A 27368-nucleotide genomic window follows, 5' to 3' on the forward strand; every position below is an offset into this window, starting at 1 on the left:
ATAATTATTATTCATTCAAAACTCTACTCTTAAATTTTGTATGATAATAATCTCATTCATTCAAAAAATCTACATTCTATAAATATAACATGACAAAAATGCATAATTGTTTGTAGATTCTTAAATTAATTCTTTGGTGATAGATGCCACATACCAAAATAATAAAAAATAATAATCAAATTACATATAGTCTGTCAGTTTCTCCTGAACAACAATTTGCTTCTCATAACTAAATAATAATCTTCCAAGTACAACATGCCAATCATCAGCAGCAGCAGAGTAGATTTAGGCATGCAAATGATCTGAATGTATGGAAATGGATGGGGTAATAGTAATAGGGGCAAAAGAAGAAAAGAGAGTTCAGCTGAAATCAGTATATTTATGATCCTCTAAACCGTGCCTGCTGGTAACTATTACACCATTTACTTACTATTCACTCAGCAACTTTTACAACCAAAAACATATCAACTCGGGCTGAAAACCAACAAATTTTGAGGGCCAAATGCCCCCATCAAACCCACAATGCCTTTCACTTACTTCCAAAATACAGCAAGATCAACTGCTCCAAACATAAGTATGCTTTTCAATTGTTCATGAACTTCATTACAAAAGACCTGGTGTCCCGAAAGGATTGTTTGCTTGGGGATGTGTAACGGGATTCAAAGGGAAAGCTCCAAACCCGGTGTCACCGAAAGGATTTGATGGGTTCATCATCAAATGTTGCTGCTGTGGCAGCTGCTGGTAGGTAGGTTGGAATGGACCAAAGGGGTTGGTCTGCTGTTGGGCCATTGCCGCCATTTGAACCGAAGGAGGGGGAGCAACACCGTTGGACATTGCAAATATATCTTGTACTTCAAATGGATTTGGGGCTGCTGCTCCATAGGCAGGCTGCTGGGCTCTATATGCAGCTTCATCATACAAACTGTTCAGAGTGAGGGAGTCCAGTCCACCAGCCTAACATTCATTAACAGAAATGCTTCATTAAGAAAAGAGCCATGCACTTCTCTTTCCATTTTGTGGCAACCTAGCAACATATGAAGTTGATCACAAGATAAAACAGAAAAAGAGTCTACCAATTGCCGCTCATTGGCTGAAGAAATATTGGTACTGGGGGTGCTGACCAGTGCAAGTTCCCATCCAGTGGGATCAAAATCTTTTGTTAGACCAGCACCAGAGTTAAATGTTGGAGCTGTAGCACCTGCAGCGAAAGGGCAGCACTTGGTAAGGATAATAAGCAACCAAAAATTTACAGAAATAGGATGTGGGAACACTCAGATGAGAAAAACAAGAAAAGCAACATTACCAGGTTCGGATGGTACTATCGCTAGAGCTAAGGCATTACTTTCCTCAATTGCAGATGCATCAGGAGCAGCATGACTCAATCCCTGAACCCACACCGAAAAAAAAATGAACATAATGATAGACAATAAAGAGGGGGAAGTTCTGGTTAAGAATCAAAAGGTGCAACAATAAGAATGAATAAAATTGATTACCAGCAGATCACCGGTGTCCATGTTGTTCTGAGGAGGAGCTGGTGGAGTAGGTGGTCCATCCTCAATATTAGTAACAGGAACAATATCGGAAGAAGGTGCTTCAGGTTCATCGTTAGGCACATTAGCATCTTCAGAAGGACCTTCTTCCGGTCTGTATGTTAATAGCTGTTTATAATTGGGGGAAAAAAAGAAAAAAGATTATCCTCAAAACAATATTCATTTTGAAGAAAAAACAATGATGAATAACAATCAAATCCAATGACACCTATTGAGAACTAGATTGAGTTCATGGTAAGACATGAATCATTTCCATCCACTGTGGCCAGGCCATAACATCAGTAAAAGACTTAAAAAAGTTATCATATCATTGCTTACTGCCCTTGTTACATCTGATTTTTCGTCTGAACACTCAAATCAAATTACTACTCGAAGGCAATATCCTGGATGTTTGTTTAATGCAGCAAAACTATCTTAGGCAATTTCCTGTCATCATATAATTGATTTATTACTCCTACAGTCCTATCTTATTTCACATAAATTCACTCCCCTCTACCTCTCTCTTTCAAAAAGAACCCTTGTCCATATGAACAATCTTTCTTCAGCCATGCTTATCTTTCAAAATGTTTCCTTAAGGAACTGTATTGAATCCAACAAAAAGGTGACTGGCTAGTAGAGTTGTATTTATTCTTTCCCTTCAAAATTAAATGGCATTCTTGATTCAAAGCCATATCCCTATTCATCAATATCAACATTTCAATTTTCTCTATTCCCAAATGTATAGTCAAACTAGGTGAAAAAAAAAAAAAACAACTGTTCACTTGCTGAGTCCTTGACCACAATTGACTCCATCTTGCCCCTAATTTTACTAAAATTTATTTCAAATTCTGCATAAGTTCTTCCTAGACTCAAAGTTTCTACCACCTTCGTAACTCTAGTTTGCAGTTAAAATAATATAACCAGTCACCTTATTCTACATAAAGATTTGGGGGGGAAAAAATCAACAGATATTGGATCATAATTCTGTGCAACAGTACTTTACCACAGATTATCAAATGAGTACGTACCAGTGGCTCACTTGGAACAGTAACCACCCGGGGAGCCTCTCTTATATACTCTTCCATTGTTGTAAGAAAGGATTGTGGTGGCTGAAAAAGAACAAAAACTTAACAAAAATTTTGTTTGATGGAGCAAAGAGAGTGACCTAGAACCAACTAAACTATTCAATCACCATCATAGCCTCAATACCTCTCTCAGAACAGGAAACTGAAAATTCCTAGCAAGTTCCAATCCTTTGCAAACATCATAGAAATCAGAAAGGCTCCCTGCCTGCATTAAAAAACCAAAGATAGTACGTCGTGTCAGAGGTATTTTGTACGTAAATAATAGCTGTCAATCATATATTCAACTAAAAATTAAGTTAACGAGATATATGGCTGGCATCACCTGCTGGCCAGCTCGTTTGTATATCTCAAGGGCTTTGATAGCTTCATGTCTGGGCATCTCAAAGAACTGCAAAGAAATGAAAAATTAATTAGAAAAACAGAGACAAAGTGTAACAGCATCTAGCTAAAACAAGAGGATCTTGCATGACCCATCAGTCCAAATTACCTTATCGACAAGATTGATGATTCCATCATTAATCGCACAATATATTTTAAAGCTCTCTTTCAATACCTGAAAATTGTACGCATTGACAAGGTCAAAATGAGCCACTTAAAGTTCTAAATCAGCAGAAAATTTCTTTACATTACACAACCAACTAGGGGAGAAAGTGTGCGTGGAATGGGGGAGAGAGAGGAGAGAAAACCAAGACAAATTAAGGAGGGTTGCAATTCTATGTTCTGATAACAATTTCATACCAAATAGTAGGTAAATCAACAATTTTGTCTGCAATTTTTTATTTTTCACACAAAAAAAGGCATTAACTACCCTATAATTCACCAAAAAAGAGGAAAAGATGGTAGACATACCAGAGCCAAAGCATACTGTATGACATAATTATGAACAGCTGCACCTTCTGGCTGCAAAGACAGAAGGGAATCGTCACGGGAACAAATCACTAACTGAACAAGGGAAAAAATTAACATTAAACAAGACCAAAAACAATACCTGGCAGCCAACCAGACGATGCAGCAGCTGCTGCAAAGCAGGCAACTGCTCCAAGAGTTCTTCACTTTCCAAATCCCTGGTTCTGCTGTAACCCTGCCCATTGAAGGGAGAAAGATGGGAAAATGTAATGAATGCACAAAGATTAGAGTCAATCAAGCCCAAATAATTACATACAGTTCCAAATTACATAAAAAATACTGAATAGACAACAAACTCATTGAAGTTCAACATTGCATTCAATTTAGGTAAAATTATACGAGTTTCTATCACTCAAGTTCAACATTGCATTCAATTTAGGTAAAACTATGTGAGTTTCTATCACTCAAGCTACACTAACCATCGCCCCAAATAAAGTCACCGATTTTCAAGTTAGCCAAACTAACATTTCTTGATTTCATTTGTGAATACTCTTCGTCTTTTGTTCTTCCTTGGGCACATCTAATCATCAAGTATTATTTCCATGTGATTTTCCCAGCACAACAGAAATGTTAAAATTAGTAATTTTGGGTGCATACCTTGTCCTCCCCTTGGACAGGTCTTGGAAGACGCTCAGCTTCTATATCATACTTTAGAATCCTGAAACATTCGAGTCGTTCCTCCAAAAATAATGCATATGTACGTACCCATGCAGAGCAATCCCAGGCTGAATGAACAAATAAAAAATAATGAACATTAACTATACTACTTGTTCTTGTATATAAGCATGCAATAATCAAAGGATATTAATGACAGTCAAGATATTTGAGAATAGGGATAAGAGCATCAAATTCACCAATAGGGCTTGAATCATCCTTGAAATTAGAAAGTTGGAGAATGCGCCCTCTCAGTTGGAAATTCAGAAGTTCTTCTCTGAAAGTAGGATCGCCCTCTCTCAATGTCCTATGGATAACTATTAGTGTTTTTAATGCAACCTGTTGAACAAGAAATAAAGTCCCAATATTAATATGTTCCTTATTCACGCTAAAACAGACTAGCCAGAAACTGAAAATAACTAAACCATAAATGCATAGATATTGCGCCCATGATTTAATTTTCACAACCAACAAAAAAAATTGATGGAGTTCAAGGTTCATGAATTTGAGATGCACCAATGGCATAAGTGCCCTGTAGACAAGAAGACCACCAAAAGGCCAGCTAAATGATTTCCACATGTCTACCATAAGAAAGCACAGGAGAAGGGATCTCCATGACCTTATAAGCAAATTTTGAGCATTGAGCCCAATTATTGCCAACTGCCTTAGAATATAGGAAAAAAAAGAAAAGAGTGAAAATTTAATTTTGTAAGCGCAAATTTTAATATGCTAACATTCCCTATCAACCAAAATGGGGACTTATATTAAAAAAACCACATGACACCAAACTTAATCCAGGTATAGCCAAATATATCGTAACACACCAAGAAGACCAGTTAACAAGGTATCAACCGAAAACAAGTTTATTTCACATAATCTAACGCTGTTTCATTGAAAGGGGTACTTTTATGTAACCTTTAGACCCAAAAAAAAAAAAAAAATCCTTTAAGCATTTCCCAGTAAGTATAATCCTTTCCGAAATCATCTCCAGTGAGTCTAGCAGACAGCTAATTTTACAGCAGAGACACATGAAGAACAATGATTAACAAGGAATATTACAAAAAGCTTCAGTATGATAAATCATTGCAAATACCACAGATGTTTAATTATTTTGTGCCAAAACAAATGCTATGCTCCAATCACTTCAAGAATTCATTAATTTAAATTCATTATCTTAGTAATTAAAAGAAAGGGGAGAAAAAATTACGGCTGTAACCAAAAGAAAATACAGGAAATTAAAACTTTGTGCAACAAAACTTAAGTGATTTAATGTCAATACGAAATAAGTTACTAATAACACAAGCTCCAGTAACAATTCTGATTTACATATGAAATAATTTAAAACCTTAAACTTGCTAACTGGCCATTACTCGTATGACTAATTAAGCGTGCTTTTTATGCAAAAACTTTTGTCTTTTTTTTTTTTTTTATAGTTTACATTAAGCAAATTTAGCCTTAGCAATGTGAAAAGGTATAAACAGACAATCAACAGAGACCAAATTCTGCCATAAAACATTTGTAATAGATCTAAGTACACATAGTCTTGCAACATGATCGATCATAAGCAAAATCTAGACCATAAAATAAAATAAAATAAAAATGAGAAATTTACTACGCAATCAAAGGAATAAATGGATCAACTAAAATCTGTACCGTCCAATTACGCGTTTTGGCCAATCTACGACCAAGAGCATGAATGCAATAAGCAACATCTGCTCGAGGCCGAATTGATGATGTGGCAATCAAGATTTCTGCAATAAATTTTCAATTTTGTTCAAACAAATCCCTAATAAAAATAGATCCATAAATAAAAAAATAAAAAAAAACGAAAAATGAAAAATTGCTCACTTCTTAGGTGTCGCTCTTTGGGAGGGCACTCGACGTGATTAGTTGCTTTGACTATGGCCACATCTAAATCCTAATAATAGCAAAAGCGAAAAACTAATCAAAGTCAAAATCGAATCTACAAGAGGGAAAGAGGAGTGATACTGATGCTAAGAACGAAACGGCACCGCATAGTCGCTGTTAACATGAGCGAGGCCGACTTTGGTGGTGTCTTTGAGAGCGCCATAAGCCTTTCTCCACGTCTGAAGCGTTCCCATTTCTACGGAACTTGCTGTTGCTCTTCGCCGCTCAGATCGCTCTCTCTCTGTCTCTCAGTTTCTGATTTCTATTTTTTTCTATTATTTTTTATTTTAAATTTTATTTATTATGCTTATTACGTGGTGTTGAGGCCTGCGTTCTCTCTGTTTTTCTGAGAGTCCAGAAAAGAGGAACTGATCCGAGACAGAAACGAGATGTTATGTTTTTCGTTTTCTATTTTCTATTTTTTATTATTTATTTTTGTTTTTGATTTCTGTGAAAAGTTTATTTATTATTTCTTAAAAAATGTAAACTGCAGTGAGTACTAACACTTCAGTCCCTAAATATTTAATGTATTTCAAATAATTATATAGTGTATTAATTTCTATTAAACAGGCCCCAAATCGAAGGAATGGCATGTCATTCAGCAGATCTAGAGCCGGTGATCTTCGCGCTCGTCCTTGTCTAGAACGAGTGAATGTGATTGGAGAACTCGCATCACTTGCCTAATCTCTTATTGAATTAATTTATAATAGATTTTCATAATTTATTGTCTAGTGATTACTATCATAATTAAAACAAACAATTGAACATTAGTAAGCCAACACAACAAAACTCAATTATTTTTAAAGAATGCAACTTCGATTTGAATCTTTTGTTTCAAAAGTTTTAGTTTTAATAGTAGCGTCTAGTTAGTTAATAGTAAAAAGTTTTGGTGAAAATAAAAAAAAAGTACTATTCAAATTAAAATCTTATAAGTTTCTCAATCTTTATATAGTATTTTTTTAAAAAAACTTATAAGTGCTAATAAAAAATAATAATTTTACTCAACTAGTTTTATTATTTTTTTATCTCTATAGTTAATGGTTGGAATCTTATCATTAACGTCGGAATAGATACGTACACTATTTTTAAATTATTCATATATTTAAGAAAATACTGTTTTTCTCCAAGTTATTTATATTGAAATGAACAATAAAAGAAAGGTGTAATTTACAAGAAAAAGATTTTGGATCATTTCAATGCAGTAGGTTAGAGACGACGCAAATAGATAAATTAATGAAATTAAGTGATTCGTTGAGAAATAACAAAAGAATTTAGGGATTCTGATGTTAATACTCCGATTCTGCATTTCTGCCGATTTGGTTGGCTTTTGGCGGCCAATCTTTTCATATGCGTCATCATCATTGCTGCTTTCGGAATTGGTTGCTGCGCAGAATTGGCCTTGCTGTCAGGGATTTATTAATCCAATGTAAATTAAAAAGAAGGGCGTGTTTGGCATGCACGAAAATGGAGGTTTAAGTACAATTCTCAGAATAATTAATTTTAAAAGTTAAGCATTTCAAACATTAGCTTTGACGAAAACAATTGAATTAATCAACTTTAAGATAATTTATGAGTTCGCCTGATTAATTTGACTTCCAGAAAATGTTCAATGCACTGCATAATATGATTTATATGTATAAGGTGTCTTTAAGTATTCAATCTAAAAGTTCTGCATTGTAGATAAGAAACTTATTTATAATGTATAGATTGTTAGAAAAAAAAATAAGATATGAGTTTAAAGGTGTCTTTAACAACGCAGTTGCTCCAAACGCACCGTAAATAATTTAGTGTTCAGTTTCTAATTATCAATTGGCATTCAAGGAAATCATAATTGTAATTTTTTTTTTTGGGTGCAAATTTGAATTTTTCTTATTAAATGTCTAATATATCACGAGTTATAAGATTTAATATTTTAAAAAAGAATGAGTAACACCACAGCCACAAATATATTTCTCAACTAATGTTGATAACCGGATGCTCTGCATATTATCATTAGTTATTTTTATCAAATGATTATGTTATGCCTCATTAGTTTATATAAAATTATTTATATGAGTGTATGTGACTCTATAATTGTTTTTAAAAAATATATAAATAAAAAAAATAGAAAACACAAAGTGAAATTAAAAAGGAAAAAAATCAAAGATTAACATCTGCGAGCTGGAATTACATGGGCCGCGGGAGGGTGACAGAAAAATGTTTCATTGTCTTGTAACTTTCTTTTTAATTAATTAATTAAAATAAAGATTTTTTTTTTTAAAAATATTCCTTGATTGGGTGGCAAATTGTTGTCTGCCGGTTGGGAAAGAGTTAAGAACAAAGTTGTATTTCAAAATTATAAAACCTTAATAAAACCTGAAAATAAATAAAACGGACAAAGTTATTTATATATATATATATATATATATATATCGAGCATCTAAAAATAAATAAAACGGACGGTTTGGTGGTAGAGAAATGATTCTTCATTAAGGACCTGTCTATGTTACAGATTCTGTAACAAACATCTCCCGTCATCCCACCATCCGATTTTCTTTTGTTTAGTTTCTCACTCCACATCCAACCACATCCAACGGCTGATGCTGCAGTCTGTACCTTACAGATTCTGTAACGTAGTTTTGTCCCTTCAATTAATATTGTTTTGGCTTTAGACAGCAGTAAAGTTGACTTTTAATCAAAAGAATATGATGCAGAAAGTTAGAAAATGACTTCCATTCAAAGAAAGGAAGCCATTCGTTTTGTTACTATTATTTGTTTAAGGGAAAAAGAAAACAAAAGGAGCCGCAAGAAACTGGTGAGCAATGAAGGAAGCAAAATTAACTGACCACTTACTACTTCATATTTAAACTTGGAAGTGGGGGAACTGTAAACAACTCAACAAATACTCAGCATCACCAAACATTGGAAGCTAAGAAAAGATTGAAAAAATAAAATAAAATAAAATCACAAAAACCACCTTATACATATGAGCATCTTGAGTGGTCAAAGAAAGAAACGCATTGACGTGCTTTTATCAAATCAGTCAAAGCAGTTGTGCCATACATACGAAGCACCTGTCATGTCAAACTCAAACCTAAGTTATGAGCAAGACCATCGGCCACCGTCTTACTTGCCCCCTCTCCGTGTATTTTTGAACAATAACGAGGAATTTGGTTGGTCATTTCACTGCCGCAAATGATGGGCAAGACAAGAAAATTCTGGCAGATGAGCTTAATTGGCGCTACAAGTCAAGTTAGATTTTTTTTTTTTTTTTTTTTTTGGGGAAAAAGGATTAGTTGCATTGTTGTAGGCTTTTGTTGGTTGTGTTTGGAAGCATTGGCTTTAGTGTGCTAGGGTGCTGTGTGCCTGTCAGAATTGCAAGAGTTTGGTAGTTTAGTTATATATAAATATACTTTCTTCGGAAAGAGCATTTTTTCGACCAAGATTTGCATAATCCTAAGTAGATCCCCAACGCTCAGCATCCATGCTTTAAGAAAAATGTAATGTTAAAAATTAGTTGTTGGATGATACTTTTAGTTTGTACTGTAACTGTATAAGTCAACCAATTTTGCAGTAAATTGCAGAAGTCAATCACTAAAACATCTACCCAATGAAGATATGCTTGAATGTAAACTGTACCAAAGACCAAAGAAATACTAAGTTAAGATCATTAAATTACCATTTTTGAAGAAAGAAATGACCAATCAGGAAAGACATGGATTAGAGAATGCAGAAGAGGGGTTTGCTACACTTGAATGATGGAACCCGAAACAGGCAACTGTACAGAGTTTTGGTCGTGGATATAGCAACTTGTAAACAACAAAATATGCCCAGAAGAATGAGAGATCATGCTGTTAGAGGATTTCGACATAAAAATCTTGCGCCATAAAGCCGGATGGTCTGTGCTCACATCTGAGTGTTATCAACCAGCGAAGTGCTATAACATTGACAGTAGGCTTGGAATTACATGCTTACATGATCAGGTCATCGAGAAATGGCATGCTGAATGGTAGCTTTATGACTCCTGAAGCAACTAGGAGTGACAAGGTCCACATTGGTAGAATCCATTTAAAGATCACCATCAGAATTCCTTTTCCTGCAAAATTATAAGAGAATAAAAACAACAAAGAATCTGACAACAAGAACGGAAATCTAGGTGTTGCACTTGCATAGAAGTAAACACAGAGAAAGATTTTCCGGGCAACATAGGTGAATGACTTTTAGGATCGGACATGAAATGGTAAATATCTATTATGTTCGTTTTCTAATTCACTAACAAACTTCTGAAGCTTCAATGCCTTATAATTTCGGCAATTAAGCCTCGTTTAAGTAGTCAAGGAAATCACTTCTTGGTATGTTCCCCAGCAAATTATGATTAATTAAGGGCCAAACTTAAACCATATTTAATGCTTTTCCACTATAAAAATGAAGGTTTATCTGTTCATCTCCACCTTTGGATTTGTTATACTTAGACAATCAAATGAGCTAATAAAGTTTAGAAAATCTGAAACGTGAGTCTTCTGAGGAGATATACTGGAGAAAGGAACATAAGAGAAGGGAACTAAAATATACTACTAGTTAATACTGAAATGAGTCACTTGAATGTCCAGCGATACAGAACATAAAATGCGGCAAAAGTCTCATACTGAGCAGCAGAACTTGGCAACTAGGCAATAAAGTCCTCTTTTTGGTTCATGAATTCATCTCACACAATATGCTACTTATTGACATTTGATACGGTATTGATAGTTGTTATTGAACAAACGGATTAAGGGTAAGCTACTCAAGAAGGCGCTATCCAGGTGCCGGATGTCTCAAGACTGACAAGGAAAGACTGTAGAGGTTTCAAGGATTAAGCCAAAGGAAATGAAAAAAAAAAAACCAACTAGATTATAATAACAAAATTCCCCAATCTGTTTATGAGTGCTCTGAGAACTATGGCTATGTTTTACATGGCCCCGCGAACACATGCACTAAGGAGACAAATAAACTCCGCATTACGATGAGCAAAATTATTCACGTTTAGACACCAACTCTTGCATCAATATTTTGAAAGTCATCTAAGTCAACAATTAAAGAACATTGTGAAAAACAAAAAAAAAAAGAATAGCATTAATCATTACTTGTACTCTTAAACCAAAAGGAAGAAATAAAAGAAGGTCAATACTTGATGATCGAAGCCTTTCTTCGGAGTTTTTGGCAAACCATTCTCCTGTCTCACGAATCTGCTTCTCAACTGGTCCTTCAAACATACCACTCAAATCTGGCAATATACCATTATATGTGATCTTTTCTTGATCCAAATCCCTGCTTATTAGCAAATTAACATTTTCAGGCAACAAATCATCCTATCTATAGATGAAAGAAAGGGAGGGGGGGGGGGGGGGGGGTGGAACATAATTTGAAAACCATTAATATTAAAAAATACCAAACAGTCACTTCTAAAGCATTGGTGCTTTTAAAGAAAGTGCTTTTGGTAAAGAAGTTTCCAGAAGAAATTCCTAAAAGCTATTTCTTGCAGAGTGCTTCCTCGGAAAAACTATTGAGCCAAAGGCCAAAATAAATTTTCACAAGCTTATCCGGAAAAGCACTTCCAATGCTCTTTTTATCCCAAAAATCACTTTTATCTATGTCAACAAACACTACAATCAGGCAAAAAAGCGCTTTTGGCAGTTTCAAAGTGCTTTTGACAAAGCTGGCAGTTTCAAAGTGCTTTTGACAAAGCACTCCTAAGCACCATTAAAGAGACAACGTCCAAAATGATCGACATGGTGTTGTTACCAATTGACAATCATCAAGAGTGGCTGTAAGAAAACATACTTGGGTTCAGCATCACGAAAGGTGCCGGCGCTGATGGCACGTTCGATTTGCATAACAGAGTGCTGTTTTGACTTGTCCTGCTTCTGCATGGGCAAGGGCATTTGTTGTTGGCTCTTTCTGGGTATTTTTGTGGGTTTTGTTTTTGGTACTGGAGGCTTGTTAGAATTACTTGTTTGATGAGAAGTAGAAGAAGGAGTAGTGTTGTCTGTTAGAGAAGCTCGAGTTATGTAATGGCAGCAGGATAAGCAAGACATGGTGTGGTGTCTGGGTGTCTGCTGCTTCTGCTAGCTTCTAATTCTACTTCGTTTGCTTATTTTGGAGAGAACAGATAACCGCCAAGCTGAAGCTAGTCAAGTGGAAATATCGTCTAAATGCAACGATATTTTTAAGATAAAGAGGACAAGGCAAATAGAAAATTTCGATGTACAACCTTTTGTAGCAATGGGTACAAGCTATTAAAGCTTTCACCTGTCTAGAGATATAAGTTTAGTGGAAGCATCACACATGAAAGATTTTCGACCTGTGTAATTAGACGAGTCATAAAAGGACAAATGAAAATTAAAAGTTGCATCTAATCTCCAGAAACAGAACAATTTTTTTATAGAAAAAGAACAATGTCGAAGAAATAACATCACTCTACTGTATCCAAGTCCAAACTGATATAACGGCTCTAGAACAAAGTGAATTTGACTTATATCATTGACACATTGTCTAAATATAACAAGTGATTTCTCCTCTTGTAGTCTTATCATTCAAGTATTTTGCACGTATCATCATACAGGTAAATTCCTCAGCAAACGGAGCGCTCTTGTCCACTGTGGTCTCTGTGAAAGAACAATTCTCCTCAAAGCTGGCACAGCTCCGGCAGCTATAATTGCCGAATGATTTTCGCTGTCCATGCTCAGGTTATAGAGTATTGCCAAGCCTGCTTCAACAGCCCTATTACTTCCTTCTTCTATTAGCTTCACCAATGGAAAGATTCCTCCCTCTGAAGCGACAGCTTGAGTAGAATCTACCACCCCTTCGGAGATTATTCTGTTCAGTTCAATAACTGCAGCTTCTCGTGCTTCAGAAGAGGAGGACTTGATCTGCTCGATAAGTCTTGGGATTGCCTCATAAAGAGTAACCTCCATGTTGATTGGATTTTCAAAATCTTGGTCAGGGCCAGACAGGCAGCTCAACTTAACAAGGCAAGCAGCAACCCAGTCTTTATAGTGTAGAGGGACATTTGACTTGAGGATTTTCCTAAGCAATTTAATGAAATGAGTAGAATTTATGGTTTGGCAGAACTGCTTAGAATCAAGCAATTTTGTCAGTAACCGGGCTCCTGCAGAGATTGCGAGAGAAGCTTCTTCAATGTCAAGAGCATACTTTTCTGGCTGCAGACCTTCAATATCAGAATCTGTATCTGCAGTGTATCAAATACATATTAGAACATTAAACATCACAGCACGAAACAGCTTGGAGAAGTCCCATATTGAGAATATATTGCTCCATACCACTAATGATACCAATTAAACTAAACTTAAAGCATAAATCTGTCTCTACTCAGTTAACAAATGTAGCATTACCGAAGTAGTAGAAAAAGGACCCATGTTTGAGGATGATACTATTTTCTACAAAATCCATAAATGACTCCTATTTCAAAAGTTCACATTTGTGCTATAAAACAACTGAAACTAATAACAGTGAACTCAAATTTCATTGTGTTGCTCAAGCTCCCCTTCTGTATTTGCAACAAATACAAGAATTAATATCTTTTGCCAGATGAAGAAATAAGAATGATCAAAATTAAAGATCACCTAATATATTTTATTATCAAATGGCAGTTCTTGCTGGACAGAGCAAGCATGCCATCCATGCCTGCTCTGTACCTTCAAGGAACAAACATGGTTTAACTGAGATCTGAAGGTTTTACAATATAGGACAAACTTAGTCTGACAACAAAGGAAATTGTTCCCATACCTTCCAAAGCTTTTTGTTGGAAAATGGCATCCAAACCAGATTCAATATCAGCTGAAATAATTGTGTCCATGCTTGGGTCAATAATGGTTATGAACTCAAGGATAGAAGCTGCTTTTCTCTGTAGATCTGGATATGAGGTCTTCATAATGCCAATCATGCGACCAATGAAGACAGAGTCCAGCACTTTCCCATAACTGGGTTAGGAAATATGCAGGGGATTAGCACAACTTACACCATGCAGAAATCATGGATATATAAAGCACTCAAAGATCAACAGATCATAGTTCAAGCACAAAACTTGCTTCAATGAGTGTGTACAAAATAAGATATCGGTTGAAAATGAGTCCAATCAAAAGCTTGCACTTAGATGATTCTTACAAATACAAAATTCCTACTATTAATCTGGATCTACGAGTTTCTTACTAGCCCCACCAGCAAACCAAATTAATAAGATTCAAGGCTGAAGTTTCTTAGCAGGATCATTCCCCAGTTCAATCATTCCAAACTGGTTATAAGTTAGAGAAGTCTAGGTTTGGCCAACCTTGATTCCACTGTGCAGTAGAATATTTATTTCTAGGCATTGCTAATTCACCTATAAAGTTTCAATTTTTACACCACAGTAGTAATGTTGTTAAGGGGTTGATATAAGCAGAGCAGGCTAAAGGCCAGCCAAGCTTTACAAATTGGAAGTTCCAGCCCAGCCGTAAGAGAGAGGAAGCCATGACTACTGAAAAGAAATGCTACCAGTGAAATAGCTGTTAATTATCCAAGTCAGCTTCTAGAGATTATATCAGAATGTCTGTCCATAAAAGTAATTTTTCCTTGTAAAATGCTAGTGTTGTGCTTGCATAGAAATATGACAAAGAGAAAATTTAGCCTATATCTTGCAACCATTTTGGATTGAGCATTCGAGACAAAGATTATGAGAGGATATAACTATTTTTCATGCAACAGCTGAGCATTAACCTTGCCCTCCGTCTCTAGACAAAAACTCAAAACTTACCAGATCTGGAGCTTAAGACCTATAATAAATGTATTTAATTCTGCTTCATTTATTTTGTATTCTTATCTCATGAAAAGTCAGCAGCATGCAGTAACAAACAGTAATAAACAATAACTATGAGCAGATGAGGATAAGGTAATGGTGATCAGAAAACAGCAGTCTGAAAAATGTAAGACTATGAAAAGGGTAAAAAGAAAGAGAAAAACCTGGTAGTGGTTTCTGATATGGCCGCCTCAATCACATTTCCAGTTAATTCTATCGAAGGATCAAGGCTTTCTGCAGCATCTAATCCTTTCTCTGATCCATTAACGGGTATATCATAAAACTGGAAAGCATCATCATTGTAGGTAAGCCAGTAGAACACTGTAGCATGGAAAACATGCTGCAAGAAAGAGCTGACTAACCTTTGATTTCATTTCTTTACTTGGATCTAAGATACGACCAAGTATATCCAATGTCTGCAACATGGCAAAAGTTCAACTAATCATCAAGTCAATTTTAAGAAAGTTTTTAGGCAAGAAAAACAATTACAATTACCTTTTCCATCAAGCTTTCAGAGATGTCCAAGTTCTTTAGAGTGTTAACCAAAGGATGTACAACACCTTCAGCTTCCATAATCTGGCAAACACCACGACTGCATCAAGAAGTGATGGAAAATGTTAATTATGAAGTGTGGCATGTCAAACACACATAAGACTATATTGAGCTTAATTGAGCCTAAAACGCTCTTGAGCACTTGATGATTTAATTTTCAGATGATACAGCTGTGAACTAGAGATATATGTTAGGACAGTGATATAAGGATATGAGCGCAGAAAGGCAGAATCTGATAAGCAAATCTGGAAAACAAAATGAGTATCAGTTTTCACCATCAATAAGCTAAGAACATATTGTTCCACCACTCAGACAAAAGAGTTTATCTGCTACAAACAAAGGCCATAGTTGTTGACTAGCAATTATCAATTTATCAACCAAAAAATGCATTAAAAGCACTAGCTACTGAAGATAGATTTGAGGGGGTAAAAAAAGAAAAGGAGAGGAAAATGTAGAACCTGACAGACAGTCTCTCCAAAGCATGTGTTGTTGCCAATCTGACTGCATCACTACTATGGTCTAAAAGCTGAACCAAATACTTGATAGCTCCAGCTTCCTTGAACAACATCCGCATATGCTCATTAATAGATATATCCGCAATTGACTCTGCAGCTCTTGCTATGGCTCGTTCATCTTCAAGTCCAAGAATCAAAACTAACCGAGCCACACCATCAATCCATGGCAAGAGAGTTAGCTGCCGATCTATGGGAAATTCAGATTGAGGTTTCCTTCCATCTTCCGATTCTATAGCCCCAATACGCACAAGAAAGTGTTGCCTCGAGCGTCCAACCATTGCATTCATCTTTGCTTCATCAATGTTTGCATTCTTGTCGCTAACATTTAATCCAAGAAGTAATTCATTGGCACCAAACTTAGAAGGCCCTTGTGAAGTTCGTTCAATCTCAGTACCATCCGGTAAACTAGGCCATGAATGCAATTCAGGTCTGAAGGACTTGTATGCATCTGCACCAACCATGGGGACAGGAACCAGACCTTCCTCTATAATGAGAATTCTATAATAATCATCCTTAGCAAGTTCAATTAATGCATTTCTCGCTTCCTTTCGGATGACTTTGGATCCTTCCACATTAGCTTTTAAGAGCATTGCCTGCAGAAAGTACTGAAAATAATTAGACTTTCTAATCAAGATTAATGTCTTCAAGACACCTCAAGATATCCCAGTGGAACTGATACTATCCATTTGTGTCTATATGTGATAATTTCTCTCAACTGAATCTGCTGCAAGCAATAACACTTTATTATAGTCTGCAGATGAAGGGCCATGAAAATGAATCTATGCACCACTCAGTTTCCACAAGGTGTCCAGACATGCTGTAATTGTCTACTTATTCATCAACTTGGTCTTCAAAATTTGAAATGTCTAGATATTAACTCAATTTTAGAAAGAACTCCAAACATTCTTCTTTCTCTGTCTACATCAAACTCCAACATCACCTAATTGTTACCAGTCAAAAATTGAAATATCACCCATGCAAGATTTCAATTATCTTATTCTTTTATCTAATAACCCAGAAACAGCATAACCCATACAGCAGGTCTGAAAGTGGGCAGTACTACCAAAATCTCCAATCTTGGTAGTTACAGAAGTTATGGCCTATATTCAAAGTAGGCCGCCCTATGGAGATTTGAGCCTCTGACCTCATGATTGAAAACGAAGAATCACACTGTCCAATCCACCCCTTGGTGTTTCTCAAATCAACTTATGCTACTCTTTGAGAAACTATTGAGAATGACTAAAAAGTCTAAATAACATGCCTACTGTTATGAATGCATTAATTAATTAAAAACGTCTACATTTGAAAATTGCCATTTAAAACTCCTATTGCTTGTATAGTTATGAGATATTAAGTCAGTGTAATAATGTTAAGCCCATTATAGATGCTATCTCTCATATATTGCAAACATAACAGAAGCTTCATATGAGAAATCACCTCAAATTTATCTTATTTTATTTTACTTCATTTCCTTTTACTTATAGTAATTTAAACATCATTGAACCCAAAAAAATCCACCGAAAGAAATGACAAGTATATTTCATTTCTAACACCAAATCTTTACTGTTAAACAAAGGGCATATAGTCTTACCAATTTGGGTATAACACCTGCTTCAACCAATATGTTGTGATTAGATTTGCTTAATGCCAAATTTGCCAAAACCCCTCCTGCAGCTTCCTTTACTTTCATGTTCTCATCTTCCAGGGATTTGATTAGTAATGGCAGAATATCAGTATTTGCAATTTTCAATCTGTGCTTCTTGTCAACAGATAAGTTCCACAAGGTACACATACTTTGCCCCTTCACCTGTGGCATAAGTTACAAATGTGCCTCAATTTTTCTAAACCATGAACTATGAGGAAAGATATTCCAATGGTGAGATATCTCTTCTATACCTCAGAAGTCAAGGATGGTCGAGTCAGCAGTCCTGTAATTTCTTCAATAGCTCCACATTCTGCTACCAAGTCTCTGTATACATTGATTGAAGATATTGATCGTAAAAGGCCTGCAGCTGCTTCACATGCAGCACTAGACTCTGACCTAAGAAGGTTAACGGTGAGATTTATGCAGCCACTGAATTGCATGATATAATCGATGCACTTCTTGCCGCCTAGTGAGTATTTCCATAGCGCCTCTACTGCTTGTTCTCTGTCAAGAGGGTCATAGTCCAGACCAAGCATCTGGACAAACAGGGCGACATAACTGTCACCAAAAGTCGAAGAGCTACTGCTTATTTCTTTAATATCCTGAAATCAAAGTGACAAGCTGCCTCAATATGTAGCCTCAACTGATGACCAACATTCGTGCTGGTTGACGTAGCACCATCAATAAAAGCATAATGACATTGCATAAGGCCCAAAATCTTTGACTAAAACAAATGATCTTCAAAACATGACAAAAAGGAAATGTCCTTCAGATCAAATTGAGTGTAAATATGGGATCGACTAGGAGCCAAGAAACCACGTCAATTGTCCAATAGTGATATCCAAAATCAGCATGCAAAACAGAATTTCACAGAAATAAAATGACACCACCTGAGTTATCAAAATAATAAGAACGAGTTCATAGTACTTTTAATTTTCCTCAAGGCAGTCAAAAATCTTATTTGTTGAGACCTTTTGCAAGCATATGGACGTTCATCAGGCAAGCTTTTCAATTTTTGATTTTCTTTCCAACTAGCAAGGAGGACTTTATATTTTATAAACAGTTGAAAATGCCTCTGAATAAAATAAACAACTCTAATTGCAAAGCAAAATACAGACAATTTATTGGAAAACTAACAATGACAATCCTTACTCTCACTCCAAGTTTTCAACAAAAAATCATCATTCGATTCACAAGTAATTCAAATGCCCCATTGCCAATAACGCATTATCACTATAAAGAGAGCTACCACAAGCAGAGTATCGCCCAAAGAATCCCTTCCCCATCAAAACCATATTCAAGAAGTGTTGCTAACGTTAGAAATGGAAACAAGAAGGAACCGGATAGAAAAACTTACAACAGATGAAGATTGTTGGGGAATGGCATCAGAGGCGCCGTCATCATTCCCTGCTCTTGCACGAACAGTACCGACAGCGTATGTATGGGGCTTAAAGAAAAACAAACCATGATGATGATTATTATAGTTATACCGAAATGAGGAGACTGCTGCTGCGGGCTTTCTTGTTCTGGGCTCGGAAGTAGTGTTTAAAACCAAGTGGTGAATATATGGAAGCTTGGTGTTGTAGTGAATTGATGGGATTGTTGAAGCAGCCAACATCTCTTTTTTGCTGTGGGGGCTGAGTGAAATGGTGAAATTACGGGAATTCTACGATTTCCTAAAGGTTTCATTGATTTTTTTTTTTTTATAAAATTTTTGGAATATCTGGTGTGCATGGAATTTTCTGTTTGGCTAGCAGGAAAGTGCTAGATTAAAAAAAAATATTGAAAGATAAGAGTTATTATTTAAGATGTTAATATATAAAATTTAAAAATTTAAAAAGAATAAGTTTAATTGTTTTTGTTAACTAATTATATTTTAATGAGGTTATTTGTACTATAAATTTTTTTTAAATATTTTAAAATTTAATTTGTATATTTTTTAAAATTTTAAAATGATCTTTACTCAAATTATTTAAATTAATTAATTTTATTTACTTAAAATGTCAATAAAATTATTCAATACACTCAATTTCAAGAGATTTAATAAATTTTTAAAATAATATAATTCAGTTAAATTGTAAACAAATTATTCAATAAAATATAATTATTAATTTCTATTTATTTATGTTCAATATTAATTTTTACACCCACAATAACTTGCTATGAGAAAAATAATAATAAAAAACTCCATAAATTCTTAAAGAAAAAAAGAAGGAGAAGAAGTAGAAGAAAAAGAAGAGGCCAAAAAATTTTTTATTTACTTTATTTTTTTCAAATGATGAATGCAAATTTTTTTAATTTATGAAAATGAAAAATAAAAATATTGATTTTATTGTTGTTCATTTAAGCGTTGATTAAAATATCGGAAATAAAATTTTAAAATTTAAAAAACGAAAATCATGTACATCGAATAATGAATTTACTATACGAGTATTCAAAATAATTATATAATATTGACTTATAATAAATTATCTTTAACAGTAATTCAAACGATGAATATCCTCGTAGTAAAATTTTTAATAACATGAGGTTTTTTAATTTTTTATTTGAAGTCTAAATTTTAATTATTTTAAGACATTTGGAGTTTTCAATTTTTTTTTTGTTTGCTATGACTTATGTCGGATTATGAGATATTTAGGTCTCAATGAAAAAAGTTAAATATTCTGACTCTTATACGAATAATAAAACATTTTAATATGACTTTACTATTATTTCTCCTTAATATCCCTATTAAGTACATTTACTTCCTACTATATAATTTATCTTTTTATATATAAATTCAGATCTTCCTAAAGAATGAAGATTTGGACAATTATGTATTATTGATTTATAATAAATTGTCTTACATAGTAATTCAAATGACGGATATCTTTGTAATAAAATATGGTTTTTTAATTTTTTAATCAAAAGTCTGAGTTTTAATTATTTTAAGACATTTAGAGTTTTTAATTTTTTTTTTCTATGACCTATATCAGATTATGAGATATTTAGATTTGAACGAAAAAAAGTTATATATTCTAACTTTTATATGAATGCAAAATTTTAATATTATTTCTCCTTAATACCCCTGTTAAATACAGTTATGTCCTACTATATAATTTATTTTTTTACATAAACCAAGACCTTCATGAAATATGAGGATTTAAACAATCGCTTAATTCGACCAACTCTGAATAAAAATATGTTAAATATGATTCTTGTATTGAATAAACAGTTAAATACAACTCTTTATTCTTTCTGGGTTATTTTTCATATAACCAAAGCACCAACAACGATGAAGAAAGAACTACAAATGATTAAATAGAACTTCTCTAAAATTCTACTTTGCTTTTGGATCTGGATGAGAAAATATATATTATTTTGATGAGGTTCTTGTTGAGTCATTTGTTCAAACAGCATAACGCATTCCCCAGCGGAAACTAGTTCAAGACCATTACATGCCAAAAGTGAAAGCTGCTATTGAGCAGAGGAAATAGAATGTTGCTGTTAACTTTGTAAAAATTCTCAGCAGCTTAAGAGTTTACCATTTACAAGGACTTTATATTTCATTACTATTGTATATTGTCTGCAAGATAAGAATGAATAAATGAATAATGGTTTTGGTGCTTGAGTGTGAACAAATACTTTTTAAGTGTTTTCCCCCCCTTAAGAATTATAAGTTTTACCCATTTCTTTTGCCTTGTGTCTTCTTTCACGAAAGTCGTTAAAAAAAAAAAAAGAAGGAATTTATTAAATTCATCAACAATATTCTAAATTGATATGGTATGTGATAAAGTTTTTTTTATGGATACACGTACATATGGTGTGAATGTGATAATCTATCTCATCTACGACTTTCTTTCATTACTTGAAATAAAAAGCATTTCTTCAAGTACAGTAAAATTTTTATAAATTAATAATATTAGGGTTGTACAAAACTTATTAATTTAAAGACGTATTAATTAATTGATAAATTATAGTTTATTAATTTATAAAGCTTACATATAATTCAATGAACATACATCTTAATCAATTAAAAATCTATTGTATTTTACCAATCTAATCAATTAAAAGTGAGTTAATCTACTAAATATAAATTAAATTAATAAGAAAATAAAATTCTTGCAATTTTAGAATTCAACCCGTGATTTTCTTGAAGCAATAAGCAAGATTAGAGATGAAATCCAGTTATATTTAAATTTCAAAAAAAAAAGCAAAAATAAAGTCATATTTTATTTAATAAAATATCATAACTATTATATTTGTAATTTCAGAAAATCATTAATTTACGATGTGAATAGAACCACAATATTATCTTATTAATTTATTAAAATTATTAACTTAACCTTTGCCCTAAATCGAGAGCACAAAAAATTATTATATAAATTACACTGTATTATGTTCTATAAAGGGGGCTAGAAAGTTCCTAATGATCCCAGGTGATGCAGCTATTACTTTGTGATTATCATATCCCCTAAATCATTAATTTTTGTTCACGAATTGAGTTATGGGAAATTTACAAATCAACACTATATTAGTTGGGCTCTAAATACTTAGATACTAACTGAGAACTTTAGTGACTAATACATGACCAATTAAGAGATTGTTTTGAGTTAATAATATCCCCAAGTAGATTTTGTACTCGTTTACCTTTTAGTTATCATTTTCTTCCATGTTTTGTTGAGGACACTTGAAAACGATGATACTGGTGTAGAAAGCTCATTATAATCAAGCAAAAAAGACATACATTCAGTATAAGTGAATGAAACTATTATGTGGATTTAGCATGTTGATGCTGTAAAATTCAAATAATATAGGTTAATATAAACTAACTAGGATTTTTTTTTCAATGGAGAACAACTGAGGTTAGGTATACAAAAAGCATTGGTCATACTACGGTGGTCGCCAAACTAGACCTTTGAATGACGGTGACCAAATTTAAATCTCAATTAAGAACCCACCACCCAAATAATTTCAAAAAAAAAAAAAATTCAAATCCCACTGACTTTGGAAAAAATAATAATGAAGAAATATCCCGTACAGAAGTAGAAGCAACGTGCTGGCATCTCTTTCAATAGACATTTGACATCCATTCCTCACAAAGATTTTTATTTTTTTAATTTCAAAATTCATTCCACTTTTTAAGAAATTAAAAAAATCGTGGCAGTCCTGTGATTTCGTACAAAACAAATGGCAAACCTCGAAGTCAACTCCCTTAAATGATCCTCTCCATCTACTACCGGCCTTTTCTTCCCCACTTCCCCTCGCTTCCCTCTCTCTTTCATTTTACTCCTCTCCGTCTATAAGCGAGAGAAAAAAAAAAAAAAAAAAAACCAAAATTAAAACAAACAAAATTCTGAAAACGACGACTTTTCGAATCGAAGAAGTCATGGAACCAGTACTCATCGAATCAAACGTTAACGGAGCCTCCGAAGTCCACAACAATAACAACGCAAATGTCGATCACGGGTGGCAGAAGGTGACCTACGCGAAGCGCCAGAGGAAGACGAAACCAGGCGCTGACCCGAGCAACGCTCTTGTCGCTGCTAACGGCGGAGCTGGGAGTAGCGGCGAAAAAAATAACGTTTTCCGAAATCTCGAACAGCAGGCCGAGGAACGGCATCTTAGAATCATCGGAGCTCGGCAGGCGGCGTTGTCGGCGGCGGCGAGTGAGAGCGCGCCGGCGAGATCGAAGCACCGATCTGATGACGAGTATGACGAGGACAGCGACGCGGATGTTGCGGCGGCGGAGAATGGGAAAGCCGAGGAGCCTAAGAAGCCGAAGCAGAAGAAGCCGAAGAAGCCAAAGATTACTGTTGCTGAAGCCGCTGCCAAGCTGGACGCCACTGATCTCAGCGCTTTTCTCATTGATATTTCTGTAAGTGCTGAAATTCATAAATTCACTGATAAATTTAGCATTTTGTGTGAGTGTATATTAATTTAATCACTAAATTTAAAAAAATTAAGCAATTTTATTGGGAATGTGGATAATTTAATCTTTAATTATGTGTAAATTAAGCTTTTTTGCGTGTGATTTGATCTGATCTGTTTGTTTACTTATTTATTTTTTGAAATCTTTGATTAGGGTACTTATGAGGACAAGCAAGATATACAAATGATGAGATTTGCTGATTACTTTGGGAGGGCATTTTCAGGAGTGACTGCATCCCAGTTCCCGTGGATGAAGATTTTTAGAGAAAGCACAGTGGCTAAGATGGCCGATGTAAGTTTTTTGGAGTTGTTTCATTTGTCTGGTTATTGCTGATTAATCAGGCTTCCATTTTGGTGAGATAGGATGAAATGTGACTAACATTTATTTGTTGAATGATAATTAGATCAGAGAAGCTTTATTTTATTATTATTTTTCTTAAATCTATCTTCTTAAGTTATTGTATTTCTAACTTAGCAATTAAATTCTATAACAGATCCCCCTTTCTCAAATTCCGGATGTTGTTTATAAGACTTCAATTGATTGGATCAACCAATGCTCCCCTGAAGTGCTGGGGTCCTTTGTATTATGGTGTTTGGACAGCATTCTTGCTGATGTGGAAACCCATAATGTTAGCTCAAAGGCCTCTAAAAAGGTAGTGCAACAAGCATCATCCAAATCTCAGGTAATCTGCTGATAAAAATGCGCACACTTTCCTTTTTCACTTTTTTCACGCATTATTTGGTGGATGATTCTTTAGTGATATATTTTGATTATCTGCCCATATTTTAGTTATTGAGTTGCTGGACAATTAGCTCCTTTTTATATATAATCTTAGTCATGCCTAGTGATGTGGGAAATGCGTGAGATGCTATCAATTGTGAGTTTGCACTTGGTGGGGTCTGTCAGGTTTGAATATGAACTCAACTAGGGGAGAGTGAGAGAAAAGAAGACGAATATTACTTGTGATACCTCTGGGCTATGGCTTAAGTAGACTGTTACGCCGTTGTTCTGCAGCTCCAAGCTTAGTTTATTTTCTAATAGACTAGCAGGTACTGATGATACCATTCTGAAGCCTTTCGGTTGCCATATATCTTTGCCAACTTAGAATTTCCACCCTATAATGTTATAGTTATCAATTGATCATCCCAAAGTTGGCTCTTCTATTAACAGTCAATAATCATTGGCTTTCATAGATGTTTCATTGGCTTTCTGAATCCTCTGAATTTAAGCTCCTTGCTTTTCTATTTCTGAAAATTAGTTAATCATGAAGTTTTCTATTATTTAGTCCTATGCATCATTAACTATCTATTTCTCTCCTATTTGGAAGGCATTAGTATAAAATTTTTAGAATTTTATTGTTTTCTTTTGAATTTGCTTCATTCTCTTCCTTGTCTAGCTTTACATACCAAGTTGTCTTTTGAATAAAACCACATACTAAGTTTCTTTTATTTGATTTACTTAGACCATTATTAATAAAATATTTATTAATATTATATAAGACTTTATTCAGCTTGAATTTCTTTAATTCCATGATATTTATTCAAATGATTGTTTTGGAAATTTGAGTCTCTTGCATGTTAGCACAGACATTTTCTGCCGCAGTTTCATATATGCTACAATATTTTCATGTTGACTTGGCAGGTTGCAATTTTTGTGGCTTTAGCTATGGTATTGAGACGGAAACCTGATGTCTTAATCGGTGTTTTACCTGCATTGAGGGAAAATGCAAAGTATCAGGGACAAGATAAGCTTCCAGTAATTGTTTGGATGATTGCTCAGGTGAGTGGAAAACAATTTAGCACAACTAATGGATCTATCTGACATACTAAGGCTGTGTCTTGTTATTTTTCTCCATTAAATATGCTTATCTCAGTTTCCAAATTTTCTTTTATAGGCCTCTCAAGGGGAGCTGGCTGTTGGGTTGTACTCGTGGGCACACAATCTTTTGCCAATAGTTGGTGGCAAAAATTGCAATCCACAGTCCAGGGATATAATTTTGCAGCTTGTGGAGAGGTATGAAAGCTCTGAAGCTTGCCATTATTTTTCTTGCTTCAGGTTCTTTTAGTTTGTGACTTCTATTTTTTTTGGTTGCAGAATCTTGTCTTCCCCAAAAGCTCGTACTATTTTGGTGAATGGTGCAGTTAGAAAGGGGGAGCGGTTGGTGCCACCTTCTGCACTTGAGACTCTGTTGCGACTCACGTTCCCTACATCTTCGGCTAGAGTAAAGGTATGTATTGTCTAGGTGGAAATTTGCTGTTTGGTTTTGCTATATATAGATTTTGTGCTCTTATTTACTTTCCTTTGTATATGATAATCAATATAGGCCACTGAAAGGTTTGAGGCTATTTATCCCACCCTAAAAGAGGTGGCTCTTGCTGGTGTACCTGGAAGCAAAGCAATGAAACAAGTTTCACTGCAGATACTGAGTTTTGCTATCAAATTTGCAGGAGAAAGTATGAAACTTGAATTGCCTTTTCATTTCAGTCGATTTTCTTTAGTTGCTTTTGGAAAATGATAGGATTTCAAGTTGAGATTGAGGTAAAGCTGTTTCTTACAGGCACTCCCGATTTATCCAATGAGGCAGCTGGCATTTTCATCTGGTGTTTAACCCAAAGTGCTGATTGTTACAAGCAGTGGGTGAGCTATTCTCACCAAACCCTTTATGCTGATACAAGATGGTTTCTTCATTTCCCTTTGTGGCCTGCCATGTAGAATTTATATAGTCTTCTCATTCTACCTGTATGTGAACAGGACAAGCTTTATGAGGCCAATCTAGAAGGTAGTGTTAAGGTTTTGAAAAAACTTTCTGAGGAATGGAAGGAGCACTCTGCTAAACTGTCCCCTCTTGATCCGTTTAGGGCAACTCTGAAGAGTTTCAGACAGAAGGTATCCTGTTGTTGTTTTAGGATATTGAATTGCTATATTGTCTCGAGTTTCTCTTTTACTTTACTAATGAGATATTATTTGGTTATATGAGGAAATGCTAGTTATTTTTGGATTAAATTTTTGATTTTTTTTCTCTCTCCCCTCCTTGTAGAATGAGAAAGGAATTGGTGGCACAGCAGATGCTGCTTGTCAATCACTCTTACGGAATGCAGATAAGTATTGTAAGCTTGTATCTGGCAAGCTGTCAAGTGGTCATGGTTGCCTGAAAAGTGTGGCCCTTGCTGTTATTGCAATCGCCGTCGGTGCTGCCTTCATGTCCCCGAACGTGGAGTCCCTGGATTGGGAGAAAATTTCTGTGTTTTTTACCTCCCAGCCATCTATTTGAAAGTGATGGTTTATATTTATTGGCAGGAATTGATGCAAAGCATCATTTTATTCTTATCAATACTTATCTTCTCTCCAACTTTCTGCTGCTGACCAAGAAAGGCGAAGGGCTTATCTTTTATTTTACACAGTTTTTTTGGGGACATGATTTGATGACTTTGACACGGTATCAGAATACAGGCCTTTTTAAGTTTCTGAAGAATCCAGCCACCCCCCTAGGACACAATAAGAGGAAAGATTGTGATTGGTTCTAGTTTACATGATGGTGTACTACAAAGAATAGCGTTATTTGATGATTTTTTTTTTTTCACTTGTAGATCCTGATCAAATTGAATGATTAGGTTAATGGCGGGAAACATTTAGAATCTTTTAAGAAATGAGTTTTCTGATACAATTACAACAGATCTTCATTTATCCTTCTGGTACAAGTGTTTTCCGCTGTACCTTCACCTGTTCAAGTTGTGTGTTAAAAGATTTGTTCTTTTTAGTCCTCCATAAAAGTTGACCGAAAAATACTAGTAGCTTTTGGATCGAGTGGTCCCTTGGAGGAATGGTAAACTGGTTCATCCAAGGTGGATGTTCAT

The 27368-nt window shown here is 34.7% G+C and overlaps 4 protein-coding genes across 4 annotated transcripts; 1 reads left to right on the plus strand and 3 right to left on the minus strand.

Moving 5' to 3' along the window:
- Positions 1–359: 359 nt before the first annotated feature.
- On the minus strand, positions 360–6500 carry LOC18052693 (putative clathrin assembly protein At2g01600). The gene is made up of 15 exons (XM_006448151.2): positions 6187–6500; positions 6023–6092; positions 5828–5925; positions 4375–4513; positions 4118–4245; positions 3603–3695; positions 3464–3514; positions 3102–3167; positions 2937–3002; positions 2739–2819; positions 2558–2638; positions 1494–1658; positions 1304–1385; positions 1074–1198; positions 360–954 (listed from the first exon to the last, which is right to left on the minus strand). The coding sequence occupies exons 1-15, from the start codon at positions 6274–6276 to the stop codon at positions 604–606; spliced, it is 1686 nt and encodes a 561-aa protein (XP_006448214.1). The 5' UTR covers positions 6277–6500; the 3' UTR covers positions 360–603.
- Positions 6501–9770: 3270 nt separating this feature from the next.
- Positions 9771–12221, minus strand: LOC18052694 (probable NAD(P)H dehydrogenase subunit CRR3, chloroplastic). Its single transcript, XM_006448152.2, has 3 exons — positions 11882–12221; positions 11229–11368; positions 9771–10157 (listed from the first exon to the last, which is right to left on the minus strand). Exons 1-3 carry the CDS (start codon positions 12133–12135, stop codon positions 10033–10035), a joined length of 519 nt encoding a protein of 172 aa, XP_006448215.1. The 5' UTR covers positions 12136–12221; the 3' UTR covers positions 9771–10032.
- Positions 12222–12532: 311 nt separating this feature from the next.
- Positions 12533–19299, minus strand: LOC18052695. Its single transcript, XM_006448154.2, has 9 exons — positions 18961–19299; positions 17855–18205; positions 17550–17765; positions 15902–16551; positions 15387–15483; positions 15254–15307; positions 15056–15174; positions 13847–14040; positions 12533–13289 (listed from the first exon to the last, which is right to left on the minus strand). The coding sequence occupies exons 1-9, from the start codon at positions 19219–19221 to the stop codon at positions 12655–12657; spliced, it is 2577 nt and encodes an 858-aa protein (XP_006448217.1). The 5' UTR covers positions 19222–19299; the 3' UTR covers positions 12533–12654.
- Positions 19300–22729: 3430 nt separating this feature from the next.
- Positions 22730–27242, plus strand: LOC18053488 (transmembrane protein 214-B). Its single transcript, XM_006448155.2, has 10 exons — positions 22730–23460; positions 23668–23805; positions 24008–24196; positions 25156–25293; positions 25409–25527; positions 25609–25741; positions 25838–25967; positions 26072–26151; positions 26266–26400; positions 26552–27242. Exons 1-10 carry the CDS (start codon positions 22972–22974, stop codon positions 26783–26785), a joined length of 1785 nt encoding a protein of 594 aa, XP_006448218.1. The 5' UTR covers positions 22730–22971; the 3' UTR covers positions 26786–27242.
- The last annotated feature ends 126 nt before the right edge of the window (positions 27243–27368 follow it).

This window comes from Citrus clementina, unplaced genomic scaffold, assembly GCF_000493195.1.
Source record: "Citrus clementina cultivar Clemenules unplaced genomic scaffold, Citrus_clementina_v1.0 scaffold_2, whole genome shotgun sequence".
Taxonomy (NCBI): Eukaryota; Viridiplantae; Streptophyta; class Magnoliopsida; order Sapindales; family Rutaceae; genus Citrus; species Citrus x clementina.